We start from the raw sequence: 25,974 nt of genomic DNA, 5'->3' as shown, positions 1-25,974 counted from the left end.
GAAACGGTGATCTAGGTCTGCTCGAACCACCAATTTAGGCTTCAAAGATGCGTTTAATAATAGGTGACGGATTCTCTGGGCTAATAGTGGAACAGCACCAACCACACAGTAGTCAACTCTCATCACAGACTGCCAGCCATTGAACACTGGTCACGGGCAACAGGTAATGCACTAAAAGAGACCCCAAACACCACGTAGGGGCACAGTATGATTGTGACAAGATGGCATTCAAGCACAATCAGTTGGGAAACAGGGTCAGCATACCACCCTTCCCGACGACAGAACTGCAGAGACGTGAGGAGGACCACCCTACCTGATGCCCCCTGATCCTATAAACTACATCGCACAGCTGTGCAATGTTAACTTCCTTCCACTGCCCCGCCGCCATCGAATTTCCCTAACTGCTGCTTGAGCCTCATACTGCTCAGCAAAATTAAAGCGGTCAGGTTTGTCACAGCATCCCCTAGACCGGTGCTCTGTTGTCCAGATGCAACTAAGCAGTTTGCTGATTTAGTTGGCAAAGCTGACTTGCTGACAATGGCCACCTCAGTGACTTCCAGGCTCCGGCTGCTGCAGTTGCAGACATCAAAGATGAAAAGGGAGCGATGGTGAGGAGCTTTGGGCATAGGCCTGAGCCAGCGATCCTCAAAAACTCTCCAATCAGTTACCAAATGGAGCAGGCCAGTACAAGCATGCCTACGGAAGGGAGATGCACCCCTCCGTGGCTCTTGTGACCTCCTCAGCATGTGTGCATCATGCTCTAGTTGGCCTACTTGTATGTAAGTAGCTGGCTCTTTATATAGTGGACCCATATGAGGTACTCAAGAGTCCAGGCAAACCCTACAGGAATTACAATCTCACAAGTCACACCCCAAATGCTCTCATTTGTGGTAGCGTGGGCGAGCAGTTAGGCATATTAGAGAGTAGTGCTAAGAATTTATTGCACTCAAAAAAGCCGTAAATTAATCACGCAGTCAAAAAAAGAAATCAAACACCAGTTTATAAAAACACATACTTTTATATGAATTTAGATACCAAGATCATTGGAATCAGGTAAGTATTTTTCGAATTATGAGTTTTTACAGTTTTTAAAAACAGTACAATTTTTGGGCGCGGTAATGTTATCCTAAGGGGGAAAAATATGAATTGCATTCAGGCACTTAACAGCAACTTCTAGGCTTGTTCTCCGGGACTCAAGGTGAGCATGGGGCAAGGTTCCTAGCCACACAAGCTGATCACCTCAAAGACTCGGGGGCGTCCGGGTGTAGAGATGTGTCACGGTGTTGGGTGACCCATTCACTTCAATGAGGAACGGTTAGGTTGGAAAGAGGCTGCAAGCTGGGACTGTGCAAGCAGTCCGGGGGAACTTAAAGGGGGTATTGACACTTGAGATGCTTGGGCATGTTGGGACAGCTTTGGTCCACTTCTCCTCGGGCTGAGGGGCTTGGTGCAGTGGTAGCCTTTGGCGTTGGGTTCGGTGCTGGATTCTTTCGTGGCTGGAGAGGGCCTGCAAAAAGATGCTGAACGGGGCAACTGGAAGTACAATCTGGCTAGACCTAAGGATGGAGTAGTTTCTTACCTGTAACTCCAGTTCTGCAGTAGGGGTATCTCTGTTATTGTCATAATCTGTGAATAGTCCCGCCCATGTGTGTGGACCCCGGAGCAATCAAAATAGTCTCTTAAGTTGTCTTCTTCTGCAGTCCTGCATAGACACTTAAGAGAAAATCAAAGACAAATAATGCAGCCTAACATTAACAAGGCTACATTGGCCAGCACTTCATCCTGAAGTGAAAAAGGATAGCCAAATTATATAGAAATGTACACATTTTACACAGTTTCACACATAGAGAAACTCTCTTTCACAAAAATCCTTTGTCATGATAGAGAGAAAGGGTTGGACAGACAAGCCTCATAGGCTGCCATTATGTGTCTGGAAAAGGGATACCGTGCCTTTAAGGAACACTCCAGAGACCCTCGGTATCCCATGATAACAACCCCAGGTAAGTTACTTTCAGTTCTTTTTGAAGATGTATAAAGCCAGGTCTGTAGCATTCAGAAAATCATTGTTTCGTCCACCGGGGAGGCGGGCGGGTCACTTATGACTATAACAGAGATATCCCTACTACAGAACTGGAGTTACAGGTAAGAAACTACTACTTCTGTAGTAGAGGATCTCTGTGTATAGTCATAATCTGTGAATAGAATGGCAAGCACCATCGGCCCCCCGAACTTCGTGAGAAGGTCCGGCTGACATGGAAGCCGCAGATGGGGTTGGAGAGACCGGTAGAGCCGGTCTGTGCCCCACCACTGTCGGGGCCATTCCGGAGCAATGAGGATCATTAGCGCTCGGGATTGAGACAGCTTGATGAGCACTGGAGGAATCAGGGGAATGGGCGGAAAAGCGTACAGAAAGCTGTTGGACCAGCAGATCCATAGTGCATTCCCCAGAGTCCCCGGTTGGTAAAACCTGGAGGCGAAGTGTCGGTATTTGCTGTTTTCGGCGGTGGCGAACAGATCTATTTCTGGAGTGCCCCATCTTGCGAAGATGTTTCCTAACACCTCGTCGTTTAAGACCCACTCATGGTTCTCCTGAACGAGCCTGCTGAGTGCATCCGCCTGAGCATTCTGCACATCTGGTAGATGGGTCGCCTATATTGTTAGTCCTCTGGCTAACAGCCAGTGCCAGATCGCTTGCGCCTCCTGAGACAGTGTGCGCGATCTCGAGCCTCCCTGCTTGTTGAGGTAGTACATTGTGGTCGTATTGTCCGTCTGCACAAGTAGGGAGTTGGTCCGGAAGGACGGATGAAAGCTTTCACGGCTAAATGAGCAGCTCTGAGTTCCAGAAAATTGATGTGGTACGTGGACTCTGCCTGGGACTACGTTCCTTGGATCTGCAGATGGTCTGAATGCTCTCCCGAACCTGGGAGAGAGGCATCCGTCACAATGGTCTGTATTGGAATGTCCTTGTGGAATGGAACCCCCTTGAGGATATTCTGAACACCACCATTTCAGGGACTGCTGAGCATGCTGGGACAGTGTGATCTTGTCCTCCCTGCTACCTCGTTTCTGGTCCCACTGATCCTCCAGTCATTCCTGCAGCGGTCTCATGTGGAGGCGTGCATGTGGTGTGAGGAAGATCCAAGAAGCCATCGACCCCAGGAGAGACGACACTGTCCTCACCGTCGTTGATGGAATGGACATGCGAGTCTGAGCCTTCAGAAAGATCGATAAGCGTTGCTCCTCCGAAGGACACAAGCTTGCTCTGAGAGTATCGATGGAGGCTCCCAAGTACTGCAGACACTGAACAGGAGTCGGAATAGACTTAGCCACGTTGATGTGCATGCAGACCCAGTTGGTTCAACAGAACAGCCGTCCTGTTGAAATGCAATTGCGCTTCCTGGTAGGTGGAGGCTTTGATCAACCAGTTACGGGTAGACAAACACCTTGTTCTTTTTCAGGTGCACCGCCACCACCGCCATGCACTTCGAAAAAGTCCTGGTTATAGACTTCAGACCAAACGGAAGTATTGTGTAATGATAGTGGTTGTTGCAGACTAGGAAGCGCAGGAACTTCCGATTTTTCTGTGCAATGGGAACATGGATGTACACCTCTTGCAGATCTATTGCGCAAAGCCAGTCTCCTTGATGTAGTGGAGGTTAAATCTGGTGCAAGGACAGCATACAAAATTTCTCCCTGCGAATCCATTCGTTTGCTTGTCGCAAATCCAGAATGGGCCTGAACTCGTTTTTGTCCTTTTTGCACACAAGAAAGAACTTTGAGTATAGACCCTTTCCCCTTTGAGACAGAGGGACGCCTTCTATCGTTCATAACAGGGTATTGGCCTCCGCTTGCAGTTCTTGCAACAGGTACTGCAAGAGAACCGGAGGGATAGGTGGAGGAGTGCTTAGAAAACGTAGACTGTATGCATTGCAAACAATATTCAGCACCCACTTGTCCTGAGTAATTTTTCTCCACTCTGCTGGGTAATTCTGAATGCTTCCCCCACTGGAGTGGGTAACAGACGAGGGGGAAGTAATCCCTCAAGGCTTGGACCCAGCTGGGCCCTTATTCCCAGATGAGGACTGTTGGTTACCTCTGCCCCTCGGACGCTTCTGGAAGGGCTGCCTCTGATATTGATGTTGCTGTTGCCCAGCTTGGCGACCCCGCCCGAACTGGAATTGCTGGGAGGAGTATCGTCTTTGGTAAGGACGGAAAGACTTCCTCTGTTCTTTCGGCTACTCCAAGCCTACAGCCTTCAGCATTTCAATTTCTGCCTTCATGCGGGCCATTTCTTCATCCGCATGTGTCCCAAAGAGGGTGGACCCTGAAAAGGGTAAGTTGGCGATCCGCTCTTGCGCCTCCAGCTTCAAGGAGGCGAGTCGCAACCAGGAGTGGCGCTTCAAATTCACCCCGTGGCAGTACCCATGAGCTGCCAGGAAAGAGACGTCTGCAGCCGCGTTGATGATTTGATTGGAAACCATCATGCCTTCATTCAAGATCTCTTGAAAATCTTCCCTTCTGTCCCTCGGGAGGAGTTCAATGTACTGTTGGAGTGACTCCCATAGCAACTGGTCATAGCGACCCAAAAGAGCAGTTGAACTTGCTGCTTCCATAGAAGTGGCCGCTGTACTGCAGACCTTCCTCCCTGCCGAATCAATTTGACAGCTCTCCTTGTCCGGAGGGACCGTAGACGAAGGAGCAGTAGAATGTTGCTTCTTGGCTGCTGTCACAATGACAGAATCTGGTACAAGATCCGTTCGCAGGATCCGAATACGGGGACCTGTACTTCTTCTGAAGTCGAGATTGAGCAGACTTCACCGTGGCAGGTGGCAGGAAGAGCTCCATGGCCGGTTCCTCCAACCCCGGCACCAAAGGAAGTAATGGACGACAGAGGTGCCCACGCTGCAGCGTTTCACAGATGACTGAGGTGGACGGGGTAGGCGGTGTCAGCGCTATTCCCAGTTTCGCTGCTCCCCTCAGCAGCACGTCCTGGAATGTAACAATGTCATCCACAGGAAAAACTCTCGTTGGTGGAGAGTCCGACAATGTAGGAGAATACCTCCTGTCACTGGAAGAGTCTGTGTACCTCGTCCTGGACCGCGATCCTTCCCTACGACGACGTCGTGATCTGGTCGATGACCTGCGTCCACTGCGAGAGCGGTGTCTCCCCCTATATATTGGTCTCCTGGGCGGCTAACCCGGAATCACAGGCCTCGGTTGTGGAGGAGGAGGAGGAGGAGGAGGAAGTTGAGGAGGAGGAAGTTGAGGAGGAGGAGGCGTGGGCGTCCTAGGCCATGAAGGCGAGTAGGTCCTGGAGTAGTCAGAGCCCGGAGACCGAATTACTCTCCTCTTCTTATGAGCAGGCTTCGGGGAGGGTGCTCTGTAGGTAGACTTCCCTGAAGAAGAGAGCCGACGCAACTGGGTACTCTCAGATGTGGAAATACTAACCACCGAGGATAAACTTCCACTAGACATTGTCCTAGGCATCGACTGTCTCTTCGACGTCGACTTTCGCCGTGCCATCGATTTCCTCGACGTCGATCTTCTCACTGACGTCGACGGCGAACGGCGGTGTTGCCTCGACGGCAAGCGCCGATGCCTACGGGACTCAGCACGACGACAATGGTGTGTCGATGTCGTCCGTGAAGTCCTCGACGTGGACCTCGTCCGAGGTCTCGACGTCCTTCCCCTCGACGCAGAGCGTCGACGTCGCTTCGACCCAGGGCCCTGGGTCGACGGGGAGCATATTGTAGTCATACCTCTCAAATCCGACGTTGTAGCCATCGACGTCGACCGGACCGGTGCTGTTTCTGGGGGTTTTCTTGACTGGGGAGCCCCGAGGCTGATTCACGGGCAGAGGACGATGAAAGAGTCCCTCCATGCCTGATGTCTTCTCTGCTCCAGGCCTTGAAGACTGATCTTCTCCCTGTCATGCAGGGTCCTCCGGGAGAAAGAGTGTCTTCCAGCAACACATGTTCCTGATTCCTGTGAGATTTGTCAGAGTATGCATACTCTGTGTGGGTCTGACTTGGCCTTCTTCCTACCACACTCAGGACACTTGTTGAATAAAGCTGGCATTTCAACAAGAAAGAGGTGGTATAGCAGCTCCAAAAAAGTAGCAAAAGGAAGAGAAAGGCCCCAGACGTCGAATGAAACACTAATAAGATCAAAAAAGCTCCAAAAATTAAAGTAATACCAATAAAGATAGAGCTCAATGCTCCAGGTTCCTGCTAGCAGGAGCCAGAAAAAAAGAACTGAAAGTAACTTGCCTGGGGCTGTGTATCATGGGATACCGAGGGTCTCTGGAGTGTTCATTAAAGGCACGGTATCCCTTTTCCAGACACATAATGGCAGCCTATGAGGCTTGTCTGTCCAACCCTTCCTCTCTATCATGACAAAGGATTTTTGTGAAGGGGAGTTTCTCTATGTGTGAAACTCTGTAAAATGTGTAGTTCAAATGTCTTTGTATGGCCCACAAAGCCATCTATGGAAAGGCCCCTAATTACATCAAAGAGCGCTTGAGGAAATACACTCCGGGCAGAGCTCTGCGATCTGGCAAAGCCTGCAAACTGATTCAGCCTAGATTTAAGCTCAAATCCAAGGGCGGCAGAGCTTTGTCGGTACTTCTTCTGCAAATCTGGAACGAGCTACCTGCTACGTTGCAGGGAGACTCAGTGCTACTTTCTTTTAGAAAGAATTTAAAGACCTACCTGTTTAAAAGGATAACATCAATACCCTAACTGGGTTTGATGGCGGAGGGCGTTTTTGGGCTCCAGTAGGTTATGTACTTTTTCTGTGAAAGCGCTTAGAGACCAGTGGTGATTTGCGCTATACAAAAACATTGTAACATATCATAACATAACATGCTCCACGAGGGTAGGGTGAATCAGGAAGGATGGCAGTGTTGGTGCCGAGTCAGTAGTGCTCCTGAGTTCTCAGTCAGCAGTCTTCTTCTTTGTCCACTTCTTTTTGTTTGTCAAAATTTGAAGGCCTGGTATCAGAGGGTCCCTTAAATATTTAATGTACTTACCCCTGGAGTCACTACATCCGTAGATGACCACTTCCTTTGGATTTTGGGCAACACCATATCCCTGGATTCCTGATTCCACCACACACAAGACGGTGGAATTCCTAATTTTATATTCATTCAAACTGGTGTGTCCAGCATCGGAGTGTGGCACGCCTCCTGCATAGCTAATTATACCACCTGTCTTTGTGCTAGATCGGTACAGGGCAGGGGGTAGAATCCCAGTCTGGGGAAGCCTTGGGTCGCATATCAAAGGCAGCAGAGGCCTTTGAAGCTTCCTGCCTTGGTATGCTTCCTGGAGGAGGAAGTGAGAACACCTCTCTCCAGACCAGGTATTGTTCCTGACCTCCTGAGAATAAGGGCTCTCAACCCTGGGGTCAGAAACTTGTCTGTGGTGGCAGGCTGGACAGGGCCAGTCAGCCAGAACACAAGAGGGCTGGTAGGTTTCAGGGTCTCTCTACGGTACACTCTGGGTGTATGTATTATTACGCCCAACACTGAAATCTGTGTGGGTTTATTAATACGAGGTGTTTGATACCAAACACCAAAGGTTCTGTGAAGCCATTATGTAGCTAGGAAACTCATTTTGACCAGTGCCCAATACATACCTTAAGATGGCTTCCCTGATCACTTGTACTGACAGTAATTGAACAGGCCAGCACAGGGGCATACCTGCTCATGCAGATATGTCCTCACATGTAATTTAATGCATCCTGCCTTATGGCTGTAAGGCCTGCTGTAGGGGTGACTTACAATATTACATGGAGTGCTAGCTGACATGGCCCACAACGGTGTGCCATATCATGTTTTCACTTTTTGGAGCACCATGTCATTCAGCCTGCAGTGGCAGTCTGTAGGAGTTTGGTGCTGGGTCCCTTAGAGTGACACAAGAGATGCTGCAGCTATTAGGAACTTATGCCCTAGGTACCAGAGGTACCACTTACTAGGGACATACAGAGGTGCTACAGGCCTGGTCACTTGGGGATCAAGTGACCAGTTGTTTTGTTTTAGGAAAAGAACACTGGCACTGAGGACTTGATTAGCATGAACCCGTTACACTTCAAAGTTGCATCAAATACCAGGCAAAAAGCGTGAGACTGCTGTAACAAAAACCCAGTTTCTTACATTGTACAAGTGTGATCTATTGGAGTGCAACCTCTTTGTGAGGAGTAATTCTGTGTTGTGCACAACATCTCCTATGCGAATTTCTGGAATGTGACCGGAACAGTGCCTCTGAGTGTTCAAAGAACTAGAAGAACAGACCTTTGGGGGTGCAAGACCTAGGTGTAACAGGCCTAGGTAATGAGAATGGATTTGGAACGCTGAGTCTTCTGAGCGGTACACTTAAAAAAAAAACAGTAGTCTAGATACTCCTTCTTTAACGCCTAGACTACAGTAACTATGCATATCAGCTTCCACCTTATCTACTGATCTGACTGCAGCATATTCAAAAGGCAGCGCTCGTTTCATTTTTAGAATAACAAATCTTCAAATCGTGTAACATCTTTAATCTCTAAACTGGCTGACAAATTTTATTTTAAAAAAACAGTAGGCAGCCCGAGTTTGAGTCCAGCTAATCTTCTTATTTTTCCAAGATTCTGCAGATCCAAAACTAGGCAGCAGCGCCTTCATAGTAAGCACAACTGAACTTGGTAATGCTCTTCCCCCTAAACTTTGTGCAGTCAACTGCCATTTCACTTTCTAACATCGTTGAAAACTCACCATTTTTCTTGACTAATGATGACTCTTCCTAAAAGTGCCAGGACACCCTTTTTCTGGGAAATCGAGTGCTTTAAAAATCCCCATTCAGTCAGTGGAAAAAGGGGGTTGTGTGCCAAAAAGAGCAGTGGCATTGGTGCTCGGTAAAACATACCAGGACTGGCATGCAAGACTGAGCCCCTGAACTGGAACTCCTGAAGGTGTTCCAGAAATAGCACACCATAAGGAACATAAAGACTGGGAGAATGAGGCACAGAAGAGGAGGGCAATGTGCTAGTATATGGACAAGTGTACTAGCGGACAGGAAAGAGAACCAGGAATGACATGCAAGAAAGAGCCCACTAGAACATGGGCATCCTTTTTCCAAGTGTGAATAGCTGAAACTAAATATGTGTATACACAACACAGGATCAAAAATACCAGCTAGTTATGGTTTCACCCTGGGAGATAACATTTTATAGAAAGGGAAGAAATGTTAAATCAAGCTGAAAGTACTTCAGCATAACAAAACATACCATCATATGACCACAAAAAAAGAAATTGCTTAAAAAGAAATACCTTCAATAACATGACTTAGATTAAGTTAGAATTTAGGTTTTGTAAACTGGAATATTTAAGTTCCTATTAACATAAATGGAGGAAACTTAAGGTTTACAATAAGTGACCTTAACCCAAAATAAGATACATGTTCAGCATCTTCCAAATTCCTCAAATTAATTATGGCATCAGAACATTTGCATCAAGCATGGTGTTGCATTAGTGTGATATTTTCCATCCCAAGTGGTCAAAAAGTATTCCTGAAAAAGATTATTTTTTCTACTCTGCTTCCTTTAACAGGCTCCTGTAGACGCAAAAGGGTCTGCTAAAATCCACAGTGCTGTTCCAAGTCCTAGTGCTTTCTTTGAGTGTAATACATTCTAATAGTATCAGTCTACAAGTTCACGTTGCTATTCGCAATGCTTTCTGATGAAAGCTTCTGTGCTTCAGTAATGTTAGAACAGAGATTTGAATCGCCTCTGCAGAAGTGAAAAGGGTCTAGAATGTACACCCAATCGAAGATTGGGAAAGGATCATTCCATTATATGAAGTGGTGAAACTCTTCCGGACTGCAAATTAGTGCAGGGAAACAGGACATCTGACAGCCATATGTGCTTTAGGTGAACTCCTTAGTGTCAAGACACATGCAAGGAAAGCACTGCATTCTGTACATCACATCAATACACTGTGCGTTCATTAAAGAAAGAATTACCCAGATGTACCTGTCAAGCAGAAACCGGAGGTATTCGGAACAGTCTTGCTGGGATCTAGGTGTAAACCAGGGTGGTCTGGATGCCTCAAAGAAAACATGAGGTGCATAGGCCTCCCTCTAAATTAGAATTGAAAAGAAACCTATTGAAATTAACTGCCCACAATAGGCATTTCATAGGGCAGTTTGTTTCAAATATACTTTAAAAGATAGGAAGAGATGGCTGCACATTCACAGTAAGAGTAACAGAAACAAAAACAAGGGAAAATGCATCAGGAGCCACATTAATAACATCAGCCTTTTCTGATAAACAAACGCAAAGGCAATATCTCAACATGAGCATACTAGAAATGAGAAAAATCACTTTCATACATGAATTAACAGTTTTTACAAACAAGCTAAGAGTGCTTTCTCAACAACATAATGGGTCATTTGTTGAATTCCTAACAAAGAGAAAGGGTCAGATTTGGAATGAAGCCTATCATAAAAACTGACTTTTGGGAGAGAGGTGATTGAGAGCCAGAAGTGTAGGCACCAAGACTTTTGTGACAGATACTCTAAATGAGCAAAACCCTGCTGAGCTAAAAAAAAAAAATTATTAATTAAAAAACGTAACTGGGTTAGTATTCAAGTTGGGGTAGCAACAGTTCAACCTCACAGCAGCTGCATACGGAGGTCAGTAGAGTTTTAACAGCCTCCATCTCTATGCCACCATAACCCACTGAGAAGCTGTTAACTAATATTGGATGTGTTACCCTAAGGGAACCTTAGAGTTGGCCCTCATACTTTTGAAAAATCTGAACTGTAATGATCCAAGAGAGTAAGGAAGCACCTTTCATCTGGATGGTTCCATTTCTAGGTTGACTTTTGCACACCTTCAACTGACGAAGACAACTGTTCTGTTACTTCCACCCTCCCTCAAGCTCCCTTTGTGGGTGGGTTGGCTGAACCCGCAGCATACCTGTTAATACTGCATCATGGACTGGGCAATCTATGGCACTAGAGGAGGGAGAGAAAGAGAGGAAGGTTGGACAGGAGAGACAGTCCTCTTCCTAGCTTAAAAGAACAAGTATATTTACTGAACATACTTGACAGAACACACCTTAAAGGAATGGAAACTGAAGCTCAGCCATGTAATAAGCAACTTCTGACATTGTAGCCTACTGCTTGGCTAGCTCTTTAACCGCACTGTTTAAAATTAAAACACACGAGACCAAAGACACTTTGACTTTCATAAATGTTTGAATAAAAGCATCAATACTTCCTAATTTGTTAGAAAGACTTTATATGGTGTGCCAATTAACTGCTGAAAGAATAAACCTGAGGGAATCACACTTTTAGCATGTTGCAATACTGCTTCATATTTCAGTTCCTAGTCGCAACAACTGACTTAGGTGAGCACAAATACACTTGCTTCTTGAAATAAAGGGCCATACCTGAGTGTGTGCCAAAAAGGCAAACAGCTGCTGTAATTTCTTCATTAATGAATTGCAGCCATTCAGATTTAAAGCCAACACGTGCCTCCTAAAACTAAAAGGGTACACACATGAGCAGAGGGTGATCATTACCAGAAATCAATCTTCTACTTCTGAAGGCACACGTCATCAAATGTTCCATTAATAAAACTCACAAATATGAATCCTAAGCTTGCTAACACCTATTTACATCATAAATCCTAAAATGTACTCAAAACGTGTTTGTAAACTTTATAAAAGAAAAAAAGATTGTATTGCCATTTTGTAAACAGAAACAGCTAACAACAAACCTCAAAAGAGAGAAAAAACTATATTGCGCATAGGATAATACAGAAACATACATTTTCAAACGATGTAAGGTAGGTGAAAGAAAAGACAGAAAAAAAAGAGGAGTAGAGGGCGTTGATTACATTGATCATAAACCAGCATTGCAATGATGAGACTCCCAACGATAGACAGCATGCATACATGCCTAGATGAAGTGTAACATTTGTAGCAGCAAGCCCAGGGCCCCGGAATAACCCACAAACAAAAATGTAGCATGAGAACATCATAGACAGTAGGATATAGGCAAGGTCCAGGTCTAGGGGCCCAAGTAAGGTGAATGGTATTATTGAACAGGCAGTATCGGGCCTCAGAGGATGCAGCAGCAGGAGGGGAAGGAGCAGATGTAGCGCTAGCGTGCAGTTATGCCAGTAAAGGTTCCCAAATATCCATGGGTTTGGACCGGGGTGCCATGAGGGCCCAATAAAGGGTTAGTTTCTCCGAACAATATGCCGTATCTCCCAACCGTGCAGTGATCATGGGTGCTGGACGTCTGCCCCAGTGCATGGCCACTCTTCGCTTCGCCAAGAGAAGCACCATGGTCGTAAACCTGCGGTCTGTAGGCGGCACATCCTTGACGTATCACACCAGCCCAATCAAATAGGTGGTGGGATCGTAGTTCTAAGTGATATTGTCAATAAAAGTAAAAAGTCCCTCCAAAACTCCGCCACAGCAGGGCAAAGGCACGCCACAGGAAGAAATGAAGTTTGCGATATATACGGTGCAAGAATTTAGATTTTTCACAGCCTGGTGGACACAGAGGCCAAGATTTAGTAGGAGGACTGGATGGTGTTATAGAGGCAGGCAATCATCTTATGAGGAGAAAGTGTAGTCAGCACATGCTCAAGGGTCTGAAATATCAGGGGGTGCACTGGGAAGGTGTCATGGAGATTTCGGCAAGTGGCTCTAATCTGATAATACATTAAAAGGTCCAATGCAGCTGATGTTGATGAGGCTGAGGTGTAAGGGGGTATAGGAAAATGCCCTCCGGACAGACGTCAGAGAAAGTGATTAAATTCTGTCTGCATGCCCGCGCTTAAGTCCCGCTGTCATATAGCGGCGGCATAAGGGGACTGCGTCCCAGTGGTGTAGAAGGTACATATATGGTGGACAGTCTGGCTCGCTTCCTTAATCCTTCCCAAGTCCAATGCACACTCATCACAGTGTCAACCTCTGCATCTTATAAGTGACATTTAATGCCGTAGTTAAAGGCCAAGGATCTGCACGATCTATCTCCACAGCAACATATGGCTGATGACGCATCAGGTGCACCCACTGATGTAAAAATTGTGCTTGAGTGCACAGAGCATAGAGCATAAAGTGTCATGTACGGTGCTCCCATGCCACCCTGAGAGAGGGGCAGTGTAAGCATGTCCCAGAAGTGTGGCTATCGGCCCGCCCAAACCAGGGAAACCAAGTTAGACCGTAAGCACTTTAAAAATTGAGCAGTGAGTGGGATAGGGTTATTGAAGAAGAGATAAAGAAATTTCGATAGAGAACCACCATCTTTGCAATGGCAAGCTGCCTGGCGAGGGACAGAGTCCATTGTACACCCATAATTGGACCTTTACAGCTCCTCCAGATTTCGACTCAGCCAGATTCTCACACAGCAGAATGTGGTAGAGGCCCAGCCATGGAGTATTCTGCATGGAATGGGCATGTGTTATCAGTGAGCGTGAAGAGTATTGAATTCGCCCAGTGTATGTGTATGCCAGAAAATCACCTAAAGCGAATGACCTCTCGAGTAATGGGCACCAGGATCTCTTGCGGGTTATGCACATAGTTGAGACTATCAGGTCCATCGAGGTGAATCCCAGCCCCGTGTCAGCGTGATGTTGCCGCGGCTAGAGGCTCTATCACCATCGTGAATATCAATGGTGATAATGGGCATTCCTACCGTGTACCACTGGTAATTGAAAAAGGGTCCAAAAGCAGTCCTTTAAGATGAATCCGAGCCGTAAGGATGGTGTACAAGAGGTGAATGTATCATAAAAGTGGGGCTAAGTCCCAGGTGTTCAAGTAGCGGGAAAGAATACGCCCATTGTAAAGAATCAAAGGCCTTGGTGGAGTCAAGCAGCTGCCACCGCCGACACCCTGGGGTCAAGATGATTGCATGACAGCCAATTTAGTTTGTAGATTGTGAGAGGTGGAATGTCCGGGAATTAATCCATATTGATCTGGGCGCACTATACCTGAAAGTAAGGTTAGCAGAAGATTAGCTAGGATTTTCGCCAGTATTTTGTTATCAACATTCATCAGTGACAGCGGCCTATAGGAGTCACACTTACATGCAGGTTTGTCTGGCTTGGGGATGGATGCAATAATCTCTCTAAGCGAGGGGGGCAGGAGTCCCATCTCCAAGGAGTCCTCAAATACCGCTAGAAGGTGGGGGGCTAGTAATGATGCAAATTCCTTGTAGAAGTCTGTAGTCAGGCCATCTAGGTTTGGTGCTTTGTCCTGGGGGAGGGAGTTAATCGTCTGTGTTATTTCTTCAGTATGATGGGGAGTCTAGATATTCCTTGTGGGCATTTTCAAGCCATAGGAGCTGTATGGTGTCAATAGTATGCGAATTCAAACAAACTATGGACTGGGGTGGCTGAACAAAGTCTGGAATAGAATGAGGACGTTGTATGTGACAGGCCATTGGAGGTGTCCCGAGTAACAGAGTAGTCATCTATGAGCGCACACATATATGTGGAAGCGCCCGGCCTGCAATGTAAACTGGCCAGATTTCTGCCCAGATGATGTCCCTTCCCATATCATGGGGCCTGCCCATCATGGCCTAGGTAGGCAGCCTCACGGTCTGCCTCTTCAGCATATGAAGAAATGTTTTCTCTAATCCTAGCTAGTGTCGCCGCGTCATTGGTCTGGAAATACTAGGTCTCCAAACCATGTATGTCAGTCTCCAGTCTGGCCAGCTGACCACGTATAGCCCGCAGTACGGTACACTGTTTAGCAATGCAGACGCGGCACACCACAACCTTAAATACTACCCAAAGATGGGGAGCTCACCGAGCCCTCATTTAGTGTAAAATAGGCGACTATTTCTGTACGGACCTCCTCGAGAAACATAGCATCTAGCAGCGCCCCCAGTGGGAGCCTCTAGGAAAAAGCACAAGGGTGAGCCTGGGTAAGGATTAGTTACTTACCTGTAATCCTAGTTCTCTTCCAGGGGTATACTCATTAAAGTCATAAGCACTGAATAATCTCCGCCCATGAGTGGGAACCCGGAACATATATATATTATATATATATATATATATATTATATATAATATATATATATATATATATATATATATATATATATATATATGCTCAGAATATCCCAGAAAAATACCCAACCGGGTCAGTTTAGGATAGAAAAGCACTCACAGCACGACAGTTGCTTGCAGCAGGGGTAAGTTTATTCCGCTAGACGCGTTTCTGGAGGCAACGCTCCCTTTGTCAGTATTTTACATCAGCGCGACCAAAACAAGGTCGTTATCTATGTTTCCCACAGGTCATGGGCATAGAAGAGGGACTAAGCAAAAGCGCTTCATAAGCGCCATCTTATAATGTGCAAATACATTGAAAATTCAAACATTGCTTGTAAACATGTCACACCACAATTTGCGCCGTGTATCGGCAAATTCATCATCCCACTCATTACCCGCATAGATTTAAGACAGACAACCATTAATATCTGCGCTGCGCGGCTAAGATGATGACAGGCTTCAATCTGTCTATCTTATCATTGATCATTGATAGAAGCCTCAGAGAAATCTCGCCGTGGATCGGCATTGGCAGCCCAATGGACTGCCCACTCAAGGTGGAACTCAGTATCAAGCAATGGATATTAACTAAAAGTTAATACAAGTGGAATCATACACCCCTAATCTCAACACAATTTAAAACCTTCAAAAAATCTCAAAAGTTCTCAAAAATTCTCAAAAGGTCATCAGACAATAGATAATAGAAAAATCCTAATCAGGTCAATATTAATAATGGTTCATTTCATATATTACATCATTACATATTTCACATCATTATCAACCCAAGTGTGAGGCCAGTTCTTCTCCCATGTTCAACCCTTTAGGTGCTTTTGTTTCTAAGTCTATGATATAGCGTGACTCGAGTCTCCTCAAGGCAAGCAATCTATTGCCCCCTCTAGGATTTACTTCTACTCTGTCCAAGCAGAAATATCTCAAAAGATTCCTGTCGCTATTATGTTTGATAGAGAAGTGGCGTGCTACAGGATAGGTAAAATCCTTATTAGCTATTGCACGCATGTGCTCCAATATCCTTAATTTGACAGGATTGATCGTGCTTCCCACATACCTCAACATGCACGGACATACCAAGCATGGTAAATACATATAATAGTAGTACATAGTACTAAACAAAGTATACACATATATATGTATAACCAATAAAAATGCAGCCTAACATAACCCACAGGCTAATAAAGCCATAATTACATATTTTCGGCAGTATGAAAATAAATCATATAAATAATGCAATAAAAAGGCATGAGCCTCAAAAGCATTCCATAATCAGCAGAAAACCTTTATTTTCATCAAAGAATTTGTAATAAAAGGCAATTAGCCTAAGAAGGATGCATACAGAAAAACTATCCCTGTATAGAAAATCAGACTGACACCGCGCCTTTAAGGCATCAGAGAATCTGAACACTTTGCCTTTAAGGCCTCCAGGGGAACTCTGTTCCCATCATGCACCACAGGTGACAGTTAGGTCAGTTCTTTTATACGGTACAGTAAACTTAGCAGGAATCTGCATCGAGAAACACAATAGTACCATCATAAAGCTACTGCTCGCCCGGGGAGGCGGGAGGGTGCTTATGACTTTAATGAGTATACCCCTGGAAGAGAACTAGGATTACAGGCAAGTAACTAATCCTTCTCTTCCAGGGGACACTCATTAATAGTCATAAGCACTGAATAGAGTAGCAAGCTCATACCCACAAAACGCGGGCGAACAGAAAAAATAACAACAACAATAACTGAAAACACAGTTCTCAGGTAGCATTAGCAAATACATTTCTAAGAGATGCTTGCCCAACCTGAGCATCTGCCTGTGTGTCTGAGTCAAGGCAATAATGGCGAGTAAAAGTATGCACTGAACGTCAAGTAGCTTCCTTACAAATTTCTGCCATAGAAACATTTCTGAGGAGAGCTATGGTAGAAGCTTTCCCTCTTGTAGAATGTGCTTTTGGTCTTCCTGACAAAGACCTATTTGACAACTGATAAGTTAGAAGAATACAAGAAACAATCCATCTAGCAATGGACCTCCTAGATGCTGCAGAGCCTGTATTAACAGGACCATAGTTAATGAACAAATGGTCTGAATGTCTCAAAGTCTTTATTCTATCTAAATAAAACGTAAGGACTCTCTTCAGATCTAAGGAATGAAGAGCCCTTTCAGCAGGACTAGTAGGATCTGGAAAAAAGGTAAGCAAGGTTATGGCTTGATTAATATGAAAATCTGACACTACCTTGGGCAGAAAAGCAGGATGCGTCCTGAGTACCACTCTATTAGAATGGAACACAGTAAACGGTTCTTTGCAACACAGAGCTTGAATCTCGCTCACTCTACGAGCAGAAGTAATAGCCACCAGGAATGCTACTTTCCAAGTTATGTGTTGCAAGGAAGACTTATGTATAGGCTCAAAAGGAGCACCCATTAACTTAGTTAACACCACATTAAGCTCCCACGGTGGAGAAGGAGTCCTGACTGGCGGATACACCTTTCTCAAACCTTCCAGAAAATCCTTTACTACAGGCATCCTAAAAAAGGAGACCTGAGTAGGTGATTTTCGGTAGGCTGTGATTGCAGCAAGATGGACTTTAATAGAATTAAATTGAAGACCAAATCTTGCTAAATGTAAGAGGTAGGGCAAAATCACCTGTTCCTGACCATGGATAGGATCAAACCCATTACTCTCACACCACAGGTAAAATCGTTTCCACTTAAATGTGGAGTAGTGTGGCTCACTGGTTAGAGGTGGCAGGCCCAAAAGCAGAAGTCAGCCCGGGACCAGGGTTCAATTCCTGACGCCGCAGGGTCGTGGACCTCGGTCAGCGGACTCGATAATTCTCGCTTCGGTGCGTACTCTAATCAGGGGTTCCACTCGGCAACTCTGGGCATTAGCTTGCCTAATCTCCACAACGGCCCCACCAATTCCGGGGATGCCTGGCTCCACCTTGGGGACTCCCAGCAAGGGACCATCCCACAGGGAAAGCCAGGACGGGTTCCCCAGAGTTATACAGCGCCAGGAGACCTATGGACGGGTAGCAGTGCGCTTTACAAGCTCAAAAACATTTACATTTACATTTAAATCCATAGGATTTCCTTGAAGAAGGCCGTTTCACCTCCTTAAGGATGTGCATACAGTCAGGATTCAACTGCAAGTGTCCATACTGGATGACTTCAGGAGCCATGCTGCCAGGCGCAGGGAGGACAGATTGGGGTGGAACACTCTCCCCTTCTGTTTGGACAGAAGATCCGGGCGACACGGCAATCTCCTGTGTGGTACTTCCGACAACTGAAGGAGATCTGGAAACCACCATTGGCGTGGCCACTCTGGGGCAATCAAAATCATCCTGGAGTTGGTTCTGTACATCCTGTTGATTACTGTCGGTATGTACGGGGTCGGTGGAAAAGCGTACAGTAAGTTCTGACACCAGTCTATCAAAAGGACATTCCCCTGAGACCCGCTCTGGGAAAACCTGGACGCGTCTGCGAACAGATCGATATCTGGTGTTCCCCATTCCTGAAAAATACGGTTTGTGACTTCCTCGTTGAGGACCCAATCGTGAGCCTCGACGAAGTCCCTGCTTAGAAAATCCGCTTGAGAGTTGAGAACTCCCGGCAGATGTACAGCTGTTATCGACAAGTCTCTCGCCAGTAACCAATTCCATACGGTCTGGGCTTCTATGGACAGCGTCCTGGACCGAGTACCCCCCCTGCTTGTTTAAATAATACATTGTCGTTGTATTGTCTGTTTGGACCAGGATGGACCGAGACTGGAATGAGGGAAACAGGGACTTGAGGGCTAGATGAACAGCCCGCAGCTCCAGCAGGTTGATGTGATAGCCCTTCTCTGAGTCGGACCATAGCCCTTGTACTTGCAGAGGGGCCCATATGAGCACCCCAACCCTGGAGTGAAGCGATCAGAGTCTGCACTGGAGGGTCTTGATGAAACGGAACACCTCTCATCAAGTGTGATCTCTTCATCCACCACCTGATGGAATCCTTGGCGGACTGACGAAGAAGAACTCGATCCTCCCAACATCCCGTCCTCTGACTCCACTGATCTTCTAGACACTGTTGTAGAGGACGCATGTGCAACCTTGCGTTTGGAACTATGAAGATGCACAATGCCATGGATCCCAGAAGAGAAGATACTTGACGAACTGTCGGATAAGTGGATTGACGAAGCAGTTGACACTTCAACCTGATTGATAACCACCTCTCCTCCGAAGGACACACGTTTTCTCTTTCTGTGTCCAGAAGAGCTCCCAGGTAATAGATCCGCTGAGTAGGATACATAATTGATTTTTTGAAGTTGACCTGGAGACCCAACCTGTGCATGAGATGAAGACATATGGACAGATGATCTTCCAACAGAGACGGGGACAAACTCATTAGGAGCCAGTCATCCAAGTAAGGATAAATGAAAATTCTCTGCTTTCGAAGGAAGGCAGCAACCACCGCCATACACTTGGAAAACGTTCGGGGAGCTGACTTCAGCCCGAATGGAAGTACTGCATACTGGTAGGGATGAACAGACACTTGAAACCTGAGAAATCTGCAATGCCTTTTGGAGATTGGAACATGAAAATAAGCATCCTTCAGGTCGATGGAACACATCCAGTCCCCTTGATGTAACTGAGGGAATATTTGATGGAGCGCTAACATTCGAAACTTTTCTTTTCGAATGAACCTGTTCAACAGTCTCAGATCCAGTATGGGCCTGAATTCTGCCTTGGGACCTTTCTTTTTCACCAGGAAAAAACTGGAGTACAGACCTTGGTTTCGCTGTGGACGAGGGACTTTCTCTATTGCTTTCTTGCACAGAAGGATGTTTGCTTCTTTTTGCAACAGCTTTAGATTGTGATGAAAAAGTACCTTCGGATTGATAATGGGAGGAGGTTTCTTGAATTTTAGGAGGTAGCCATTCTGGATAATGCCGAGAACCCACCTGTCCTTTGTTAATCTTCTCCACTCGTCCAAGTATAAAGCAATGCTTCCTCCTACCGGAGTGGACAATAGTTGCGGAGGAAGTCTCTTTTCATTGCTTCTGAGGCTGTTTTGCAGCAGAGGACTGTTGTCTATTTCCTCCTCTGCCTCGCCCAGGTCTGCTCTGTTGAAATTGAGACCTCTTGGTTCTGGCCTTGATTTTGCGACGACCAGTTCGACGATTGCCCACGTTGCTGGAATGACCTTTTGTCATAAGGACGAAAATGACGCCGGCGGAAGTCTTTCTTCTTCTCCAGGCCCACTGCCTTCAGAGTGTCCAGCTCCGACTTCATCTTGGTCATCTCATCATCAGCATGAGATCCAAATAATGTCGACCTGTTGAAAGGTAGGTTAACTATCTTTCTTTGGGCATCCGGCTTTAGACCAGTGAGCCGCAGCCAAGCCGATCTTCTGGAGAATATGCCGTGGGCATAACCGTGAGCTCAAAAAACAGAATTTGGGAAGGGTCAAGGGAATATATTTAACGACCTACCATTTCATTTCCCTATACACAGACTAATAAACACAAAGAAGTGGAAGGTCAAATGTGTGTTGCTGTACTAGAGACTTAGAAAAACTGAGAACTGAGAATAGTGAAGAGCATAACAGCTGACTGTGATATTCCCATCAGACCACCCCTTTGGCCGTGAGCTGCCAGATCAGCTGAATCCGCAGCCGCACTTCTACTTTGGTTTGCCACCAAACCACCTTCTTCCACAATCTCCAGGAAATCTTTCTGATCTTCCTTTGGAAGTTTGTCTGCAAACCTCGCCATAGAATCCCATAAGAGGCGATCATAGCGACCCAGCAAAGCCGCAGCACTGACCACTCTCATGACCGAACCAGCTGTGTTACACATCCTTCGGCCCAAGGAATCCATATTTTTACTGTCTTTCTCAGGTGGGGTAGACGAGACAGACATAGCCGAATGGGCCTTCCTGGCTGCAGCCACTATGAGAGAATCTGGTGGCGGATCTGTGCGCAGGAACATGGGGTCTTGTTCAGGTGCCTTATACTTTTTCGCAATCCTTGAAGGACCTGATCCTACAGTCGCTGGCGTCAAAAAAGACTTCATTGCTGCTTCCAACAAACCAGGCACCAGTGGAAGAAGAGGCCTAGCAGAGGACTTTTGATGTAGAGTCTGAAAAATGACAGAAGATTTCACCTGAGGCACTGTCATAGTAATATTGAATTTACTCGCCCCACGACACAAAACCTCATTGAAGGTTCCCACATCTACAGGCGAAACCCTGGAGGGTGGTGTTGATGAAATCGTGGGCGAATAGTCTCTGTAAGAAGACCTTGTTGAAGATGAAGAAGCAGGAGATCGATGTCTTCTCTCAGGAGTAGTAGACCGATGCCTACTGCGTTCCCTAGAGCGTGAACGCCTTCGCACTGGAGATCTGGATCTCCTTGGAGAACCACCAGCCGATGGTCTAGAAGCCCCCATAGTCAGCGGTCTTTGATTAGGTCTTGGCTGCATCTTCCAATGACGGATGCTTTCTAGCCATCTTGGAGAGATACCTGCAGGTGGTGTTTTACGCACCGGAGAGCCCTCCGGGGAAACCTGCACAATGTGCATTCCCAACGAAGAAGCAGATGAGGAAGCACTCCCAACTGAATGTGGAAACCCAGATGCTGGAGCCTGCACCTCTCTGGGGACCACCTGTCTTTCTCCTGACGCTGACTTCCTTGACATCGAGTCAGAATGAGCCACCACTGAAGAATCTTGGTGTGGAGAGGCTCCGACCACTGGAGATCTGTTCACCGATGTCCTTGACTGCAGGTCATGTGAAGCAGACCTTCAAGGGTCATCCAACACTCTCAACGCTGATTCAGACCTCGACAAAGACCTATGAGAGGTCCGAGAGGCTGATCTAGAATGTCTCGACGTCGACCGTGAGACAAGCAGCGGAGACCTCGACGTCGACTTCCTCGACGTCGGACATTTTCTCGACGCCGACTGGCCCCTTTCTAGCCTCGAGCCAGAGGCATGCCTCGACGTCGAACCATGTCTCGACGGCGATCTGGATCGTCTTCTCTGTTCAGGTCTCGACGTCGTACCTTCATCTCTCGACGTCGATCTGAACTTTTCTCGCGACGTCGATCCAACTCTTCCTCTCGACGACGATCGCTCTCTCTCTCTCTCGAGGTCGAACGCCTTGCTCTCGACGTTGTCCTCACAGCAATCGACACCAGCTGTCTCAACGCCGACTTATGCCTCACCGGCGATGTCTTCGACGTCGATGCAGCTTTCTCTGGTCTCGACGTCGACGGTGATCTTGATTTCGACGCCGCACTTACTTTTTTCGACGTCGACACTTCCTGATGTCGTTTTTTCTTGCTGATCTTGCAGATCTTCGACCTTTTGAATGAGATGGGGACCTTCCAGACGACAAAACACTCCTTGCCCCTTTCTCACGACGTCCTTCTCTCTCCATAAGCCCCAAAAGCCGAACCTTTTCTCTTTCTTTCAAAGTTCTGCTCGAAAGCTTGAGGCAATGGTAACATTTTTCCACATCATGTGTGAAAGGAAGACAAACCACACAAAGTGAGGATCTGTTTTGGACATCTTCTTCCCACAGGAAGGACACTTATAGAATAAAGGTGGCATAACTGACCAAAATTTTTCCAAAAAATTAGTCAGAAAAGGTAGAAAAACACCACCAAAAGCCAATACTGTCAAAAAAGACAGGAAAAAACCAAATTCTGACTGAAAAACAGTCAAATTCAGCCGAGCTCAAGTTCCAGGTTCCTCACAGAACAAGCCGGAAAAAAGAACTGACCTAACTGTCACCTGTGGGGCATGATGGGAACAGAGTTCCCCTGGAGGCCTTAAAGGCAAAGTGTTCAGATTCTCTGATGCCTTAAAGGCGAGGTGTCAGTCTGATTTTCTATACAGGGATAGTTTTTCTGTATGCAGCCTTCTTAGGCTAATTGCCTTTTATTACAAATTCTTTGATGAAAATAAAGGTTTTCTGCTGATTATGGAATGCTTTTGAGGCTCATGCCTTTTTATTGCATTATTTATATGATTTATTTTCATACTGCAGAAAATATGTAATTATGGCTTTATTAGCCTATGGGTTATGTTGGGCTGCATTTTTATTGGTTATACATATATATGTGTATAATTTGTTTAGTACTATGTACTACTATTATATGTATTTACACACACACACATATATATATATATATATATATATATATATATATATATATATATATATATATATATATATATATATATATATAATTATTATTATTATTATATGTTCCGGGTTCCCGCTCATGGGCGGAGATTATTCAGTGCTTAAGACTATTAATGAGTATCCCCTGGAAGAGAACAGTCAATTCCAAGAGTACAGGCACATGGTCCGAAAAGGTGCGAGCAGATGTGTTGCTTTCAAACTCCAAGTCTGGACATCCCTGGACACCAACCACAGGTCTATCCTTGAACCAAGCATTGTGATGGGTCGTAAAACAGGTGCCGTCCCTTGACTCATTCATGTGTTAGTCTCCATGCATCATAAAGGTAATTGTATTGCATATTTATATTAAGAACTGAAGCAGTCTCAGGATGTGGGCGACAAGAAGAATCGGATTGGTCAAGCTGATCATTTAGTGCTACATTGAAATCCCCACCCCAGATTATGGCTCCCAGGACCCATGACAACCTCCAACCTCCACAGCTTGCAGAAAACTTTGGGGCACCTGTATTTGGGCTGTATATGTTGACAAGGGTAACCAGCTGTATATAGAGGGTGCCAGCCAGTATGACATATTGGCCTTCTCTATCTATGACAGAATCAGTGAGGTGCCAAGCAAGACCTCTGCGAATTAGAATAGCGACTCCCCTGGCATAACTGGAATAGAGAGAGGCGTGCATTACACTGCACCATTTGGAGCGCAAACCTGGAGGCGTGCATGTGGTAAGCTGGAGTTCTTTTGAGAAACTGATGTCGATGTGGTGGTGGACTAAGTATACGTGCACTAGACGAGTCTTCCTATAATCGTTAAGACTGCGAATATTTTAGATAAGACATTTTGTTTGTGTCATAGAAAGCAAGTGCTGTCTTGTTCAATGTAGAGCATGACATGGGGCTACATGTGGTGCTAGTGGCAATTTATCACCCAGGTATCAAGGAAAAGCAAAGAAAGCAATAGAAAACATGCAGTGTACAACATTCCTGCCCTCCCACTCCAACCCCCAAACATGGTTGAGCCTTTGTAATCCCCCCAACCCACCATTCCGGTTACAAACCAAGTAACCAGACTGGGATTCATCCCTGGGGGCAAGGTAGAGCCAGGGCTAGAAAAATCCCAAGGCCTGCAGGTCTAGTAACTTGAAAAATCTCCTTCACCTAACTGTAACGTACTTGACCCCCGTCTATGAAAGCGAAGTAAATGTGACAAGATTTAAAGACATCTTTATTTATTTTTATTTTTTTCAGAGTTTTATATAGCGCGAACTAGACCCGAACCGAATCAGGTATCAGAGCGCTTTACATATTTTTCCAGTTACGTTACATGAGGACTCACTTTCATTTTAGGCACGGGGAGATTAAGTGATTTGCCCAGAATCACAGGAGGTTTTGGCGTTGTTACCGAGACTCGAACCCAGATCCCCAGGTCCGAGGTCGAGCGCCCTAGTTAGGCCAACTCCTCTCATTCACATGCAATATAAATGCCTTTAAATCTTGATATCTTGTCACATTTGCTCAATTTTCAGAGACAGAGGTCAAACGTCAGTTTGTCTTCCTACTTGCCGGAAGGTGCAAGGAGGGCCTAAAAATAGCTCATCCTCAATAAATCTGTCCCGCCATAGTGACCGGGCGAGTGGATTTTTCAAGCCCCGTAGAGCCAAGCAAACACCCCTGCCAACTAAGGCTGAGTCGGCCGGAATGGAGAACAATTCCCAATGGTCTATCACAGTGGGCAACATTAGTTAGGCAATAGGCCCCAATAAGACCTCCCTGGGTTTGTCTGTCTTAAGGCAGTGCAACAGTCCTAACATTCATATAACATTCATATAATGAGACAAGAGCAACAATTACATCCTACAACAAATGAACAGTTTCCCTATTTGTTGTAGTTAAGAGAGCCTTCAGTAGTGAAATGTGGGTAGGAGTCAGGGGAGTGTCGCCGCGGCCTGATAATCTCTGTGAATTTGGAGGTCATCTTTGCATCAGTAAAGAAATGCGACCTTCCCTCAAGGTGTGATTCGTAGCTTAGCTGGATACAATAGGGGATAAGGGCTTTCGGCTTTCTGTAATAACCTTTTGACATACAGGAACTCCCACCTAGCCGCCTGCACTGCCATAGTGAAATCTAGATAGAAGGCTAAGTCATTGCCTTGGTGGTATATGGCCTGGCGCTCTCAGGCAAGGCGAAGTACAGTATCTCGGTCCGTATAATTTAGAAGGGGTGTGATGATGGGGTGAATCGAGGAGGCCGGGTGAGGGCACGAGCCAGAGATCGATGGATACATAAATATGGGGAAAGAAATAATCATACATAAAAACATTTAAAAATGCTACTGTATTTTTGAAAGGTGAAAAGCACATAGGGAGACGATGATTAAGAAAGGAAGATACAGCTTGGGTGGCACTGGGACAGGGGAAATGCCTAGAGGAACCATGAAGAGGAAGGACAGAAAACTAGGAAGAAGGCAGAATTAGATTAAAAAAGAAAGGGAGGGGTAAGCAGGGTGTTTACTGGTGAAGAGAGCATGCAATGATGTGCAAGGGAGAGAATGTCCACTCTTGTGTGTAAACCCCCACATGCAAACTAGAAAAAACAAAGGGAGAGAAATAGGGCAGCATATGGCATTTTGAGGGGGCAGCAAGGTAAGACTATAACAAGCGGAGGATCCCATAGGCACACCGAAGGCACTCTGGTTCAGGAGAAAAGAAACAATATAAAAGATATATGGTAAATGCA

At 45.9% G+C, this 25,974-nt stretch overlaps 1 protein-coding gene across 1 annotated transcript in view; it reads right to left on the bottom strand.

Moving 5' to 3' along the window:
- The window catches only part of USP38 (ubiquitin specific peptidase 38), a 132,124-nt gene that overhangs the window by 44,717 nt on the left and 61,433 nt on the right, over positions 1-25,974 (bottom strand). The window contains exons 8-9 of the mRNA XM_078676867.1: positions 11,429-11,522; positions 10,006-10,112 (exon numbers count right to left, since the gene is read on the bottom strand). Coding sequence (XP_078532993.1) covers positions 10,006-10,112; positions 11,429-11,522 — 201 coding nt within the window. The remainder of the gene's footprint in view (positions 1-10,005; positions 10,113-11,428; positions 11,523-25,974) is intronic.

This window comes from Lissotriton helveticus, chromosome 2_1, assembly GCF_964261635.1.
Source record: "Lissotriton helveticus chromosome 2_1, aLisHel1.1, whole genome shotgun sequence".
Lineage (NCBI taxonomy): Eukaryota > Metazoa > Chordata > Amphibia > Caudata > Salamandridae > Lissotriton > Lissotriton helveticus.
Note: the sequence above shows the minus strand (reverse complement) of the source record. Positions and strands in the feature narration are given on the sequence as shown.